At 40.6% G+C, this 15,360-nt stretch overlaps 1 protein-coding gene across 3 annotated transcripts in view; it reads left to right on the top strand.

Moving 5' to 3' along the window:
* The window catches only part of cadpsa (Ca2+-dependent activator protein for secretion a), a 273,414-nt gene extending 259,259 nt beyond the window's left edge, over nucleotides 1–14,155 (top strand). For all 3 annotated transcript variants that reach the window (XM_050039323.1, XM_050039322.1, XM_050039321.1), the window contains 2 exons: nucleotides 5,747–5,851; nucleotides 10,323–14,155. In XM_050039323.1, the coding sequence (XP_049895280.1) occupies nucleotides 5,747–5,851; nucleotides 10,323–10,496 (279 nt within the window). In that variant the 3' untranslated portion in view covers nucleotides 10,497–14,155. The remainder of the gene's footprint in view (nucleotides 1–5,746; nucleotides 5,852–10,322) is intronic.
* Nucleotides 14,156–15,360: the final 1,205 nt, after the last annotated feature.

Genomic DNA, 15,360 nt, shown 5'->3' with positions numbered 1-15,360 from the left:
TCTGTGAGTGTGGGAATGAGGCTCATGCATGTGTGCCCAGCACCACAATGATCGAGATTTATTAAACAGAATCAGGCTACTCACAGCTCTTTAAATCTGACAAAAAATAATGCATACCCGCATTTATGCCTTTGTGCTTACGCACAGTTGTGAATCTACAGTTTTATGAATTTGGCCCCAGATTTCTTGATAATGATGGGGAAATAAAAAAAAGAAACGTGGAGTCAAATTTATTTTTTACTCCAAAAACACAAATCATAAATTTGCATAAAAGGGCTTTACAATCTATACAATATAAGACACCCTCTATCCTTAAACGGTAATGAGGAAAACTGTGTTGGATACAGGTAATGTTTTATGGCTTATATAGAGTTTAAGCAGTCTTTGTGTCCTGTTCTCCTGGTGAGAATTTAAACTAGTTACGCAGATACTGTATCTTCTGATTTAACAATAGTCACTTTCATTTTTTTTAAATGAAGAAACTGGTATAACATTCAAACTGGCATTAAAAAGATCTTAAAGTTGATGAAAATCACAGGCATTATGTGTACACAAGATGTCCCTGACAGACCTCCAAAATGCCAGTCATGGCAGCAAGAAGACTTGTGACATAGCTGTCAAAGCCTCTTTTTATATAAAATGAAGAGGAGTTAAGCAGAACAGGACACAAAATGGCTGCTGCAAAAAAATGGCTGCAGATGGGAGCTGTGTGGCACGGTGCAAAGTCTAAAGAAAAGGAGAAGTGGATGATGGAGAGAGGGAGAGCAGCCAGTCAGTGGATCAGTCACTCCAGGCCTGGCCTCTCGGCAGGGGGTTGTGCTCGGGGCGAGATCACAGGCCTGCTGCCACGCCGAAGCCTTCACAGGCACACAGCGACAGATAGGAAGCTGCTGGCACCAGGTCGCCTCTCTGATTCACCCCGGCACTGCTTCAGAACAGCCTTCCTCTCTTTCACCCGTGTTCCACTGAGCTTGACCTACATGTAGACCTGCTCTCTACCTCTTCTTGCGGCCGCAGCAGGTCTGATCTTGGTGTCCCACTGAGCAGGTTTCAGTGTGGCAATTCAATGTTGGACAAAGAAAATCCATATTTTTTTTGCACCATGATGATTCATTGTTAGTGCAGATGGGCAGTTTAATACTCTCGTTAAGTAAGATGCCAAAAATGTATTCCAAAAGTTCATCTCTAACACTGCGAAACTCTTGATCTGATGATACATCGGCTGGTATTGTGTCTCCTATGCTACATTCACATTTATGCTCAGTTCCGATTTTTTCCCCAGATCTTTTCGCCTCAACTGTTCGCATTCATATATGAAGCAACCCATATCTGACATCAGTGTGAATGGACCTCTGCCCTCAAACACCTCAGATACAAGCAGTAACGTCACATACATGTGTTGGAACAACAAAAAAGTCGCATTTGCAAATAGAGGCAGTTGGGGGAAAAATGAATGGCATATCAAGAAAAGTGTTCATCTCCCAAACAATTTGCTGCAGAGATCAAATGACAGTGTGTCACATGTTGAGGATGAGGGTGACTAGAAGGAGGAATGCAAAAGCCATAGCTCTGTTAGCAGCTGTTGTTGCTGGTTCTGTGGAGATAGAGAGTGGGTGCCACCAGAACAGGAGGATTTCACCAAAGAACAGTTTCTCCAAAACGTAAGGATGCCCAGGGCTACATTCAGGCAGGACTCTGGGCAAGCTTTGCCCATTAGAGGGCCTCTGTCAGTTGGGCTCCATTGGCCTGCAACTGGGGCAGCCTACTACAGTAGCCGTATAGCTAGGCAGGCTGTTCTCATGCACTGTTCATACATATACTTACAAAAAGTAATGCACCATATTTTGTGTATAACCCATATATCGGGAAGGCTGCAATCACATGAGTAAAGAGGGAATATTACAGAGTGAAAGTCCAAATAAGGAGGCAGGTTGGGGGGGTCTGCCCATTGGTCCGACAGCCCATTGGTCCGACATCCCATTGGTCCGACCTTTAAACNAATGAAAAAGAAAGTGGCAAACACATAAGCCGTGAGCCTGCTTCGCCTCAAGCCTTTCCCAGCTGACCCAGAGCCGGTCGCGGCGCACCATCAATGTAGAGATACACCTGCCGGGAGCCGTTCAGCACCGCAGAGAGCTCCCCACACAACCCCGACCCCAGAGTTAATAACAGGAGGTTATGGTGTTTCACTCTCTTCTTTAGCCTACTTTTGTTGTGTTTGCTGATCCTCTATGGTACACAAATACAGTATAGCCTAGTATAATCACATATCGGAACAACGGGACGTCGGACTAATGAGAGGTCGGAACAATGAGAGGTCGGAACCATGCTACGGCACCCAGGTTGGGGTGGTGGATGGTTCAAACAAACACAGGACTTTCCCCCAGGAGTCCAGTGTTTGTGTCTAGTGTGAAACCAAGTGAACTTTTAGTTATTTTTAGGAACATCATCACCATGTTTGTTCTCCTAAACCTAACCTATGTAACTTAACACTGAGTATGTAAAATCCTGATGACACCATTCATGGAGTGCTGATTTGTTAGATGTAATACAAATCGTTTTGTGTGCATTTTCGTAAATTATACAAACCTTTGTATGAGGATACAATGGACCGCTCTGTCACTCTATGGTGAGTGACCTCTGCAGTGAAGTATGACGTGAAAAACTATGGATGTATTTGAAAAATACATATGAATTCCGATATGACTGTTTGCAGTGATTGCTTGGCCAGTGATTGGATATATATTTGATTTAGAACCACATGAAGTGGTCTAACTTCTGTATCCACACTACCCTGAGACAATCAGATCTGTGTCTCATGAGAGCAACCAGATCTGAATTTGGCCACATTTGCTTGTCATGTGAAAATAGCCTTAGTCTAGTATTTTTACACCAAGTCTGAACATGCAAGATATTTGTTTCTGTGGCCTCTTTCACACCAAATATTTTGAAATCGTTTTTGTTATAATTTTTGCTATAAAAAATTAAATGTGTCTGTGTAGTGACGTTATGAGATTGAGTGCAAGGCTATAGCGTGAGTTTCTCATTGTTCCTGAAGCTACCCTGTCCACATCTTATTTAGTGAATTATCTGAGTATCTACCAGGGGTTGCTTATCATTGTGTGCGTTTATTTCTTGAAAAATTCTTTACATCTACACCCCTGGTACTGTTAAAGAAAGAAACAAGATTACTGTGATTGGAAATCTTTTCAGCTAATGTTTTGCAGGGAGAAAAATAATATACCTTTGACTTTCTACTTTGATAAAGTTGATGGACAATAGAGCTCATATTCAATTAATGTGAAAAAAGTTTCAAAGATAAAATCTATCTTGTACTACTTATAAATTACCCCTTGGCATCTCATCCCTCTTTAACACACACACACACACACACACACACACACACACACACACACACACACACACACACACACACTGCTACCCCCTTCCTTTTCATTTCTTTTCCCACTCTTCTCCAGCATCCACTCTGCTGTGACCCTGACTGTTGAAAGTCAGTCGGCTTCTATTAGTATCAGCCCTGCTCATCATTATCCATCAATTAGACTGGCAACAGCCAGGGCCCACAGAGAAACATCTGCAGCCTTTCGGCTCTCTTTCTGCATGGCTGCCATGCTCTGAGCTCACTGTGCCTCGCAGAGGTCACTGTTTAGAGAGGGCTTGTCTAAATAAAGCAGTGGGAGAATTTCAATGCTGAGGCTTGTAACACCTGTGGAAGCGGTAGTAACAGAGCAAGGCCTGGCTGTGGTACCTCAGTCCTCCATGAGCAATGACTGAATTGTGTTCCATGGTTATTGACTTGGCTGTCTTAGTGGTGTTGGAAAAAGAGCTAAAATGTACTGGGCTGGGTATTGTTTTAAACGAGTGGCGTTTTGTATAGCCATACTTTCCAACATTTGGTTGCTTCCCACCACGCAAACTATATGTATCAATTACACTATATATTGAGTGTTAGCATCACACGGCTAACATTACCAAAGGTTACTAACAGGTTTACCAACAGACTCGAGCCATTTGGTGTCATGTTGAGTCTGTTGGGACCATTCAAATGCTTGGTGTTTGATGTTAGCTGTTGCTGCTTTGTTAGCTTGTGCTAACCAGGCAGACGTCGAACTGAGCATTTGCTAGAGAGTGGCTCTGGAGACAGCAGTTACAGAAAGTTTGTTGATCTGGCAGAGAGGCGGGACGGTTTAGGATCGTACTCCCGGCGCAAAAAGGATCAAATGCTGGTGTCCTTTGACTGGTAAAGTTTCTTGGCACCTAGTACTATTTTGGTTAATACCTTCAAGGTATCAAGTACTAATATCCAGCCATGGAGTTTTAATACTTTTTGCAAAACATGGTGTCAGTTTCTCTGTGACACTTCATTATAGTTTGTGCACGTTTGACAACTAGTGCTGCCAACCCCACAAATCTTCTCTTCTACTGTATGCATTACAAATCATGTATAAGTTTACATTCATAAAGGGAAAAATAATCATTTTAATGCACTGATAAAGCATCTCACTTGTATGCAGGTAGGCTATGTAAGCTCATTACGATGTTATAGAAATGTTTCTGACCAACGATCTGTTATTCTTTGAGGGGCAGGTAGCAGATGTCCCAGTTACCTCCACAGTCTTGTGCTGCATTTTTGTGGTGTCAGAACAATCTCAAAATGAGTTCCCAATCATACTTCATGTGGTTTAAATGCTCTGAGCAATAAAATATAACACATTTTCTTAGTGCCATCCATGTTTCCACAACTTAAAGCTCATGAACACACTGCAGTCGGTAGAACAGCAGTCCGAGGAGCATAGGTATATACCATTGGCCTTAGCTAGCAGAGGTCTTGACTACAATCCGATTTAATTGGTCCTTGCTTGTCCGTTCAGGGCCATTACTGCAATACGCTAAGTCACATTAAAGGGACATGAGCACTTGGAACATACAGAACTCTTAAAAAAGTCTTTCAAAAAGATTTTGTCCATTTCTGCCCATTACTACAAGAGGTTTGCATTCATCATTACACAGAGAGACAGCAATAGTCAAAGGCAACATAGATTGGAACACACTGCCAAACTGACACCTAAAAGATTAGTTTCATGGACTTTGACATGTGCCCAGAGCAGAACATGCTGCTGTGCACGAAGAGCATCATAAGCCTTATGCTTTATCAAGATCCCCATTAACTGATGCCTCATTGGCTGCTGGATCTTCCCGGGGTCCACGCTCCAGACTTAAATAGATTCTAATCCTACGGGACTATCTGAGGGGGCCCCCACATGACAAGAGTAGAAACTGTTTTCTAAACTTCATAGGAAAAACTGCGTGGGCTTTGCTGAACTGCAGCAGAAGAGGAAGTGCCTGCTCTGTGCTATGTGTCATTTTGTAATGGCTTGATGAGGCCGTGCGGCCGTCACGACATGAACATCTTCAGATTAGAGACGTCATTCTGCTAAGGATTTGTTTGTCAGTTTTGTGCCTCCGGTCTCTCCCTCAGTGATCCACAAGGAAACTCTGTCACGATGATACACTGCAAGGATGACATCACATGCTTTTTCTGCCAAATACACCATGAGCAAAGTCGATAGATTACAGATACGTATTGCAATGATATTGGATTCATTGTTTTAAGTGTTGAAATGTTGTTTTTTGATTTGTGTTTGTTCCAAGATGAACAAGCTTTGAGTGCATTTATTTCAGACAGTCAGACAATGATATGTACTGTGTGGTTGTGTGTCTACAGCAATGGTACACCAGCACCATGAACCTTCTGGGAACATGGCTCACTGACCGTATGGACCTGCAGCTCCACGTTTATCAACTGAAGATTCTCATCAGGATTGTCAAGGTGAGAAGGGCTGTCATTTACATTTCTAAACCACATTATCTAAATGCAAGTAAAATATATTATCACAGGAATACTCTCAAAAATCAATGACGCCGTTACAAAATTAAGTGACTCTTTTATAACTTTGCTACATTATAACATTTCACTGCTGCTTCCCACCTCAATTGATATTTATTATTGTTAAAAATGGATTTGTCTCCTCTATTCACACACAGTGTGGTGTTTTTGTCAGTTGTACTTGTTACACTCTTTTTTTTTCTTTTTTTTTTTTTTTTTTTCATTTGGCCTTTCTGGTAGAGTGTAGGCTTTAACAGTGAGTGGCAGCAATACACTGATGTCCAGTCTCCTAGTACATTTACTACTGGAAATAAAATAAATAAGTAGATGGAAGCAGGTTTTGCAGTGTTTGTATTTTATATTTGCTTTCTTTTAATTAATACATTAAAACTTTTCCAGCTCAGGAAAAAGGACAAAAAGAATGAAATGTATGGAAACATATATTATTGGTTTTGATTAAGTGGTATTTTTATCTACATATTTTACATTGATATTCTGCATTTTGGAAATATTGTCCTTTTTACTCTGTTACATTTGTTTGACAGAAATACTTGCTTGTTACCTTGCAGATTTTATATGTTTAAAAAAAAAAATCTTACAAAATGTATGGATATGGATTAGCAACCAATCTCCAGAATGAAAGGTGGCATTGTATATTTCTGTACACCACAGATACATTACATTTGCATATTATTATATAGCAGATATGGTGAAACTTTACATTTCAACAATGCTGTGGTAAACGTTATGGTTAGGAGTAGGCACGAAACAAACAAACAAAAAAAACGCTTGGTTATAGTTAAGAAAAGATCATATTTTAGCTTAAAATACCTGGTTTTGGTGGCACAGTCCCTGCTGAATACACAGCAATGTTTCGATAAAAAACACACGATTTTCTTGGCACTGTCCTCGCTGGAAAAACAGCCACCGGTGGCTAAAAAACACCCATGTTTGGGGTCTTAAAAGCCACAAGAAAACATAGCGATGACTCACTAAAAACCAACTGTTTTGTCATTTGTTGGTCTCAAACAGTGGTCTACAGCTTGGCAGGCATCTTGCCTAGGTGACACGCCAACCACTATCCCCTCCACCCTCCAATGACAAAGTCAGCCTATATACTTTGTCATGGAAACATGGACATGCAGGCTTTTCTCATACTGTTTGTACGTATACCTACAACAAATAATGAACCACAATTTGTATATAACCCACGTAATTATGAGCCAGAAATCTGTGTATAACTCACGTGATCGGGAAGGCTGTGATCACATGACCAATGCTCTGACAGTAGGAAAGAAGAGAGTAGACTGCAAGTCCATGTAGAAAGGCACATTGAGGTGGTGGAATGGTCAAACAATGCAGGACTCCTCCCCAGGAGACCAATGTTCGGAACCATGTGAAAATAAGTGAACTTTGAGTCATTTTAAGGTACATTGTCACCATGTTTCTTTTCCTAAACCTGACCACAGTAACTTTACTTGCCTAGACCTTAACTACCTAACTTACCATTACGTACGAAATTTTAAACTAAATATGGAACATCGTGCGTGGAGCTCTAATTTGTTAAATATTAAACAAACCATTGTGCGAGCATATGTTGTGATATGACATATAAAACATGCAAATGTAATATACCTGTGGTTTGCAGAAACGTACAATGCCAACATTTTCTTTTGGCAACTGGGCTGGGATTAGACTACCCAACAGAAACCTTAAAATACTATGTACACACTAATGTATGAGAAATAATTATCAAATATGATGTAATGTATTATGATGAAGCACAGAGAGGTTCAAGCTATTATTTACTATATCCCACTCATTCCTCATGAAGGTGTCCTAAACTAAAAGTAAAACATGACCCATCAGTGGCTGCCCATTCACAAACACCACCAATTCAGGTCATTTTAACGCCTGGGGGAGAAGGATTTCACCCTGCACACACACACTGACCAGGTAGCAGGCAAGAAGATGTGATTTTGTTTTAAAACAGACATAAAACAGGATTCTTGACCACATTCTTGTCCCACATGATTCAGTCCTTCATTTTTCAAGGACTTGTAAGGACCATCTAGCAAGGGGTCCACTGTACAACTGAGCCACTGTGCTGCCCACTTTAATACTTGTCCTTTTATTGGCTATCATTACTGGCTCCAAACGGAGTAAAGATAACACCAAAGTGAAATATGTACAATTGAAAGTCAATCATTTCAGCTGTAAACCTGAAGGAAAAAGGTGAGGTGACCAATTTAATCTGAGCTTGGTGTGATACAGTGAGTGATTCAAAGCAAGGTGATAATATTACAACATGATGATGACACCATTGGAATCATGACAGGTCATTTCAATTCACTGTCTCACATATTTTGTCGTTTCATCGTTTTATATCCTCCATAAAGATGGCTGCCAAGTGTAGAACATACAGTATGTGTAGTATAAGGACATACAGCTGACAACCACATGCCTTCAAGGCAATGTTTTAGTCTAGAAAGATTCATCTGACCCGGAATTTAATATATAGAAGCTGTAAGGAAGGGAAGCATTGTTGATCACTGGTTAACGGTTTAGCTTCAAAGCAATGTGGTCATGGTTTAAATCTCAGCTGCAGTTTTTAAACTGTCTGTTCCGTCCCACTTCAGGTTTCACCTCCTCTGTCGTTTGCATGGTTATAATGACTCAATGAGCCTGTCCCATTCTGGATATACCATCTCATTCTGAGGGAAACATGCGCCATATCCCTCACTGCCTTAAGTATACTCTTAGAAATAACGATGCTGACTAGAATTATATAGGATTCTTCAGCTTGTCCCCATAGTAGAGCCCTTTTTGGTTCCTGGTAGTACCTTTTATACAGGTTCTACCTTGAACCCTTTCAGAGGGTTCTACCTAGAACCCAACATAAAGGGTTATACTAGAACCATCTGTGAAAGGTTCCATCCAGAACTCCCTGTGAGAGGCTCTACAGAGAAACCTACCCAGAACCCTCTCTGGGGTTCTATGCAGAGCCTTTCCACCTTTTAAGGGTGTTAACAAAAACCCATCCAGGGGATTCTACTGAGAACCCTTCTATAGTCCAAGGGTTTCATCTAGAACCCACCCAGGGTGATCTGAAAATAGTAATGATTAACCATGGTTTTATTTTAACAGTTCACCTGAGGGCAATTCATGAGGCTCCTAGAGAGCCAAAGCTGATGTGGTCCAACGTAACCCACAACACTTAAGGCCCAGACACACCAAACCGACTTCAGTGAACTAGCGGTGACGAAGGCCCCCTGCTGCTTCACCTGACGTCAACATGTCTCAGCCAACAAGTTGCACAAGAACACACCTCAAGGCCTTAGACGGCTGAGAAGGCTGGTGGCCAACCAGCATGTTGTTTCTGCTCCTGCATGAGGGAAAATAGCTCTCCACACCAGCAGACGGCGGTAGTCTGTAATTATCACATTAACATCACAATCCATTGTTGAAAAATTGTATTTACCGTATGCCAGTGAACAATAACACAAATCACCAGGAAGCATTTCTGTTAAAGAGCTCAATGGCTCAAAGAGAAATACTTTTAAAATTTTTGGATGAAAAGGATGGATGTTAATGGAACATTTAGTCTTACAAAGAACCCTTGAAGAACCCTTAGTTCAATTAAAGGGTTCTTTGGAAGCAAATGAAGCAGATGGTTCTGGGTCAAACCTCAGCCCATCAAGAAGAACCCTTTTGGTACTTATTTCTAAGAGTGTATTCCAGAATCTAGTGTACATGTCAGAGGCCCCGTTTATACGACAAAGATTTCAACTGAAAGCGGTAAACTTTAGTTGTGTTTTGGTCGATCGTTTACACGACAGCTGCGTTTTGGGTGCCCGAAAACGCAACGATTCGAAAACGGGTTCCAGANTTATCTGTGCATGCTTTCACCATTGTGTCTTCTTTGTTTTGGTTTGTAATGACCGTGTTGTAGAGGAAGGCGCTTCAGCGGTGGCACATGCCGTCATGCCGTGGTGTTGCTTTGCAAATTTACACTGCCACCCATTGACCTGGCGTGTATACTACAGCGTTTCCAGTAGATTTTGCGGCTCCGTGTGAACGGAGATCATTTCAATAACGTCGTCATATAAACACATACGTTTTTTAAAACGCAAAGGACAGACTTTTCCGTTTTTAGAGAAACCGTTGTCGTCTAAACAGGGCCTGAGGTTAAGGGCAGGAGCTCATACTGTTGTGTGAGGTGTCTGAATAGGAGGTGCAGCTTCAGCCACACACTCATGGGCTACATCCTTAAAATGGGACACTACTCCTGTGTTTGTAACATGTATTCTCTCAGTCCAGACATCAGGCAGCTCAGATGAAATGGAGACTCTGATAACCTTTTCTCGACCAATACAATGAATCTTGAACCTTCTGATTGTTTTGTTTGATACAGAAAAAGTACCGTGACTTCCGTCTTCAAGGGGTGCTGGACTCCACGTTAAACAGTAAGATGTATGAGACAGTGAGAAATCGGCTGACCTTGGAAGAAGCCACTGCCTCAGTGAGGGAAGGAGGGATGCAAGGCATTTCCATGAAGGACAGTGATGAAGAGGACAATGATAACTAGATACAAGGGGCCTGAAAACTACAAGAATGTCAACGCTTTTCAGAGGGTGAGCGGTATACTGCCTGAGAACCCATGCAGCCTTTCCATGAGGTCAAAACAGATTGGCCTAACATCAAACTTTTTCCTTCCGTTATTTGCTGTTTCAGTTTGTCATCCCTGTAATAGTTCCACATTTCTGTCTGAATTGATACAAGAGGAAAATGCATTTTGTGTCTGTGAACACTTGCAATACGCAAGACTGTCCTATCAATGCTTTTCATTTCAAAATTCCCCATGTAGGCTCATTCAGCTCAAAACTAAAACTGAAATGTGAGCAAATGACTCTGCAAAATATCGCAGAAGCCAAAATGGGACATTAGTGTCCAGCAGGCACAAATGTGAGCGTGAAATTCATGCAAAGCAGCCTTATAAATAAGGCTATCAAGACAGGCAGGTGATTGCATGTATATGGAGTTCATCTTTTAAAGACATGAAAAATATTGTTGTACCTTCATGCTGTGCAACCCAAAATGACTACAGTCTTTGTACGGGAGCTTTGCTGTTGCTCGTCACTGACACTGAAAAGTACATAGAGCACTCTCTTTACTTTAGGCAGTTCTGCTAAAGAAGAACTTAGGACACACTCAAAGGATCCAGACCACCATGCTGTGGTTCCAAGTGAAATTAATACAGTTTTTTTAAGCCTGCCAACAATTGCATGATGAACTTTTCACTGTTGAAGTCGTATTGATCCAAACGGCACTAGGACTGATGGTTACTTGTTGGTTTAAGGTCAGATGAAGCAGTCCAAAACAACAGAGTCAGAACTAAAACAAATATTTAATAAATATTTCCAAAACTTCCCCTGAATGTTCTCAAGCAATATGGATGACTATTTTGTTCTCAACCTTGTGAACAAGGCTCTACATTTCTTTGTGTAGTACTAAAAAAAGTGCAGTGAGTAAAGTTACTTTATGTAGCATTGTTGTTAAGGGTGTGAATATGGGCTCATATTACTTTGTTTTTGGTAATGAGTTTGTATCATGTCTAAACCATAAAATCTAAACAAAATGTTTAAATTGATGTGCTGTGATATGATGTGACAGTAACGTCACGTAACATTTGTCTGTTCTCAGCCAGCTTCTCAAAGCCTATCTAATGTCTCTCTAATGGTCGCAACAACCGTCAGACAGCAAATAAAATCCAAGGCACCATCAACAGTTAAGTCTATGGGTGCAAAAACTGAGTAATTTTAGTAAATTTGTGACAAGAATGAGAACATCATTCAGCCAATGTTTAGCTCTCAAGGAAGCATTCTGTAATTTTGAAAGTCCCAGTTTTTGCCCTCTTACCTAATGTCATATGAGAAGGTCATTATCAATGTCATCTCTCACCTCTTTGATTGAGATCAATACAGTCTAAATAAGTCTAAGTGTTAGCCTGAGTGGAGCATAAGCGCTGGATGGATGTTGAATGATCGCACATTTTTTTAACCAAAGTTGGGTATTAGAGTGGGGTTCAGGCATCTAACATCTTAAGCCAACCTGAGCCTGAGGGACCAATAACCAAGCCCGACCCAAACCTGACACGTATTTTGTTTTTTATGTTTAAACCCAGCCCGAGCCCGATGCAGTAAATGTGACATTACTGAACCTCAAAATCCAACCATCACAGTTTATTTGATGTCATCATGGAGGAAGAGGACTTAGGACCTAGCATTCACTGTGGATTGAGCACTGTTCTCTGCAATCTCTGCAGTAAGGAATTTTTGTGCCATTCAAAGTAATTTAAGCCTGTAATATCACTTTAATGCAAATAATTTAGTAGCGAACCCAGAGGTCCGAACTAGCACAGCCACTGATGCTAGCAGTCAGCCTTGTCAAGCCACACTTGATGAGGTGTTCAGAGGCAAAGTAGTAGAAGTAGCGCAACGCAGACAGCCGGTCCGTCACTTTTAGGCTGAACCCGACCCAAACCTAAACATTATTTTATCCAAACTGGGCCCGACCCGTTGGGTCCCATCGGGTTCAGGTCAGGTATCCACACTCTAATGGGTTAGTCTTTTGAAACACCTTAAATACTAACTAAGCTGTCTTTGTCACTGGTCTTGATCTTCTGCTCTGACTCACAGTAAGACAACAAACAAAATGTTAAATGTTCTTTTAACAATCACTCTAACCACAATATGGCCACATTGCAGTTCTGCACTGAAAAATATATGAGACAAAGAATTAACTCTGTGCAACTTGCTGATGTTTATTTGTAAAACAAGCTCCCAAGTGCACAGACATGACATGGACACTTCAAAAATTGATATATAATATAATGGTAGTGCAGCTGCAGCAAACGCTCAACACAATAGAGTCAGTCTACGAGCTCTCTGCATACTGACTTTGATAGACGACATCTCTCCTCAGTTGTTTTAGTTTGAATACATTCAGTTGCCAGTCACCAGGCCATGAGGTCAATAAAATAATACAAGAAATCATCTTCTGGAGAGCAGGACTACCCACAGCAAATTTCACAGCAGATATTTGGGTATTGGGCAGTTGGATGATTTACTGACATTGCCATCCCTAGGACTGACATCTTTATTAAAAAAAAATAAATAAATAACTAATGTAACATTAACATGTCAGTAACTTAAGATTAATCTGCATAATTGTGACAAGTAGGTAATAAGTCATTTTGAAACAAGCAGCTAAATGAAACACATGCTCAGCTTGTTAACCTGTAGCACATTTGCATGAGATGTGAAATTGTGCACACAAAATAAAGTGAAGGCACGCATTTATCAAAAAGTTTAAAAAAAAAGAAAAAAAATGTAAAACACGTTTGGGAAATGATGTTTGTTGTGTGCGGTGAAATTGAAAGATAGGATTTGAAATTAAAGAGGATGGGAGGTGTGTCTCTGTTACAATATCATCCAATGGCTTCAATATAATCACTTATGGTCTCGAACTATACATTTGACTCCACTACCACTTTGTGTAAATGCTAAAAGTTCTTCCATCGGAGAGTGAGAAAGCTGCATGTGTCCTTTACAAAGAAAGTGAGGCTGTGTTACTAATACTCTGTGTCAAACTGCCTACATATGAGTCTATTGGTGACAACACAAGCTGTATGTTGTTGGAGTAAACACTGACTGCTTGTGGTCTCACAGCGTTGATACTTTGATTTCCACATCAACCTAACACCTCTGACTTTTCCTTTATTTTGTTTGATAGATGAGTTAGCAAGGCAATACACATATCGTTTGGTTTTAAACACACTAATAGCCTGTTTTCAACCTTTTTCACATTTTCAATTTTAGTAAAACAAAAGCTCTATTTTAGTCTAATATCATTTGAATAATGGAGTTGATTTGCCATCTATTATATATGTTCTTATATGTGCCCTGTGCTTCAATCCTGGATGTATGGTGGGGCTAATCTACATTTTTATAATGGATGATGGGAGGTGACGTCTGTCTGTTCTTTCCCTCTGTCAACTGTTTTCTATACTGTACACCTAGAGCTGTGTGTCACCCTGTGTGCAAGTACAGTATACTGCATGTCCCCAGTATTCACTCCCTTAAGTGTTTTTGCTCCGTATGTGAAGTTACCGGTGGGTTCGTCATGCTTCTGCCTTCTAGAAGAGCCCACCAAGGCCAAGAACATTTAAATAAAGTGAATGGCAAATGTGGAAAGAACTTGTCGCCTCATTCATTGTTGTTGCTGTGAAATGATTGAATGTGATGACGATTTGTTCAAAAACGGGTCTAGTGTCTTTGAATTTGTTATGAATAGGTGTTAGTAGGGATGCACAGATTTATTGGCAGGGCAGCGGTATCGGCCAGTACTTGCCTGTTGACTGCCATCGGCCTATAAAGCAAATACGATGACATTTACCAATAGCAGCAGCCGATTTTTTTCTGTTGTGTTATCAATTTTGTTCGGGCTAAGAAGCAGGGCTTACACTAACGTTGTCCTGCTGTCCTGGGTATAATAGAAATCGTGTTTGGGACAAACAAAGATGTTAACCGCGACAACGTTGGGACAAAAGGACACAGTAATCTCACTATCGTCAAATCAGCAGACTCACCCTTTTTTTTCCCCTGATATTATAATTCTACTTTATGAGCAACAAATCTGTGTTGAAATAAGCACACAGAGAGCCGGTTATTGTTATTTGTTTGCTGTTAGCAGCCGGTGGCGGTAGCTAACAGCTCAAGGAGGTTGCATTGTGTTATATTATGATGAGTTCAGGCTCTATGTAGTAAAAATGAGTATTGGCAAGGTAAATAACAATGTGTTCAAATGTAATCTTGTAAAATGTAGCTTTTGGTGAGAAACTTGACAAAAATACAGTATTTTGAAGGTGACATTTCTTGATGTTTCCATAGCGATATACAGTGAGAGGGAATTATGATATGTGATGTAAAAAGGCTTTTGAAGCAGTGTTAAGTTTGACATTGTAGATTTAGTTTTAGTCTTGAGATAAAAATGATAATTAGTCACATTTTAGTCATTTTTATCCTTCACAGAAAAATAACTTCTGCAGCATGTTAGTCTGGAGGTTTAAACTTGTGTCCTCTCACAGAGTTGGTGATTAAAACTAAACTTTCATCTCTGTCAGAGAAGAGTTAAAGGTGTAAATGTCATTAAATGTCAGAGAACATATAGAAAACGACATGTAAACGTGTTGTCTTACCTTACCGGTGTGCTGCCATGTTTGTTTACCCCTGAAGCTCTGCTTTCCAAAGCACAGCCGAAGTATCGCGAGAACAAGCAGTGATCTCATACCGTGCCTGAAATCTCGCGAGCTCTAGATAAAGCCCAGCTGGATACTACTCCAGGTGGAGGTGTCTCGTCCTCGGTCACATCCAGACCTTGAAAATAAGGCT

The sequence above is a fragment of the Epinephelus moara genome, chromosome 24 (genome assembly GCF_006386435.1).
Source record: "Epinephelus moara isolate mb chromosome 24, YSFRI_EMoa_1.0, whole genome shotgun sequence".
Classification (NCBI taxonomy): Eukaryota; Metazoa; Chordata; class Actinopteri; order Perciformes; family Serranidae; genus Epinephelus; species Epinephelus moara.
This window is presented reverse-complemented; position numbering and strand designations above follow the sequence as displayed.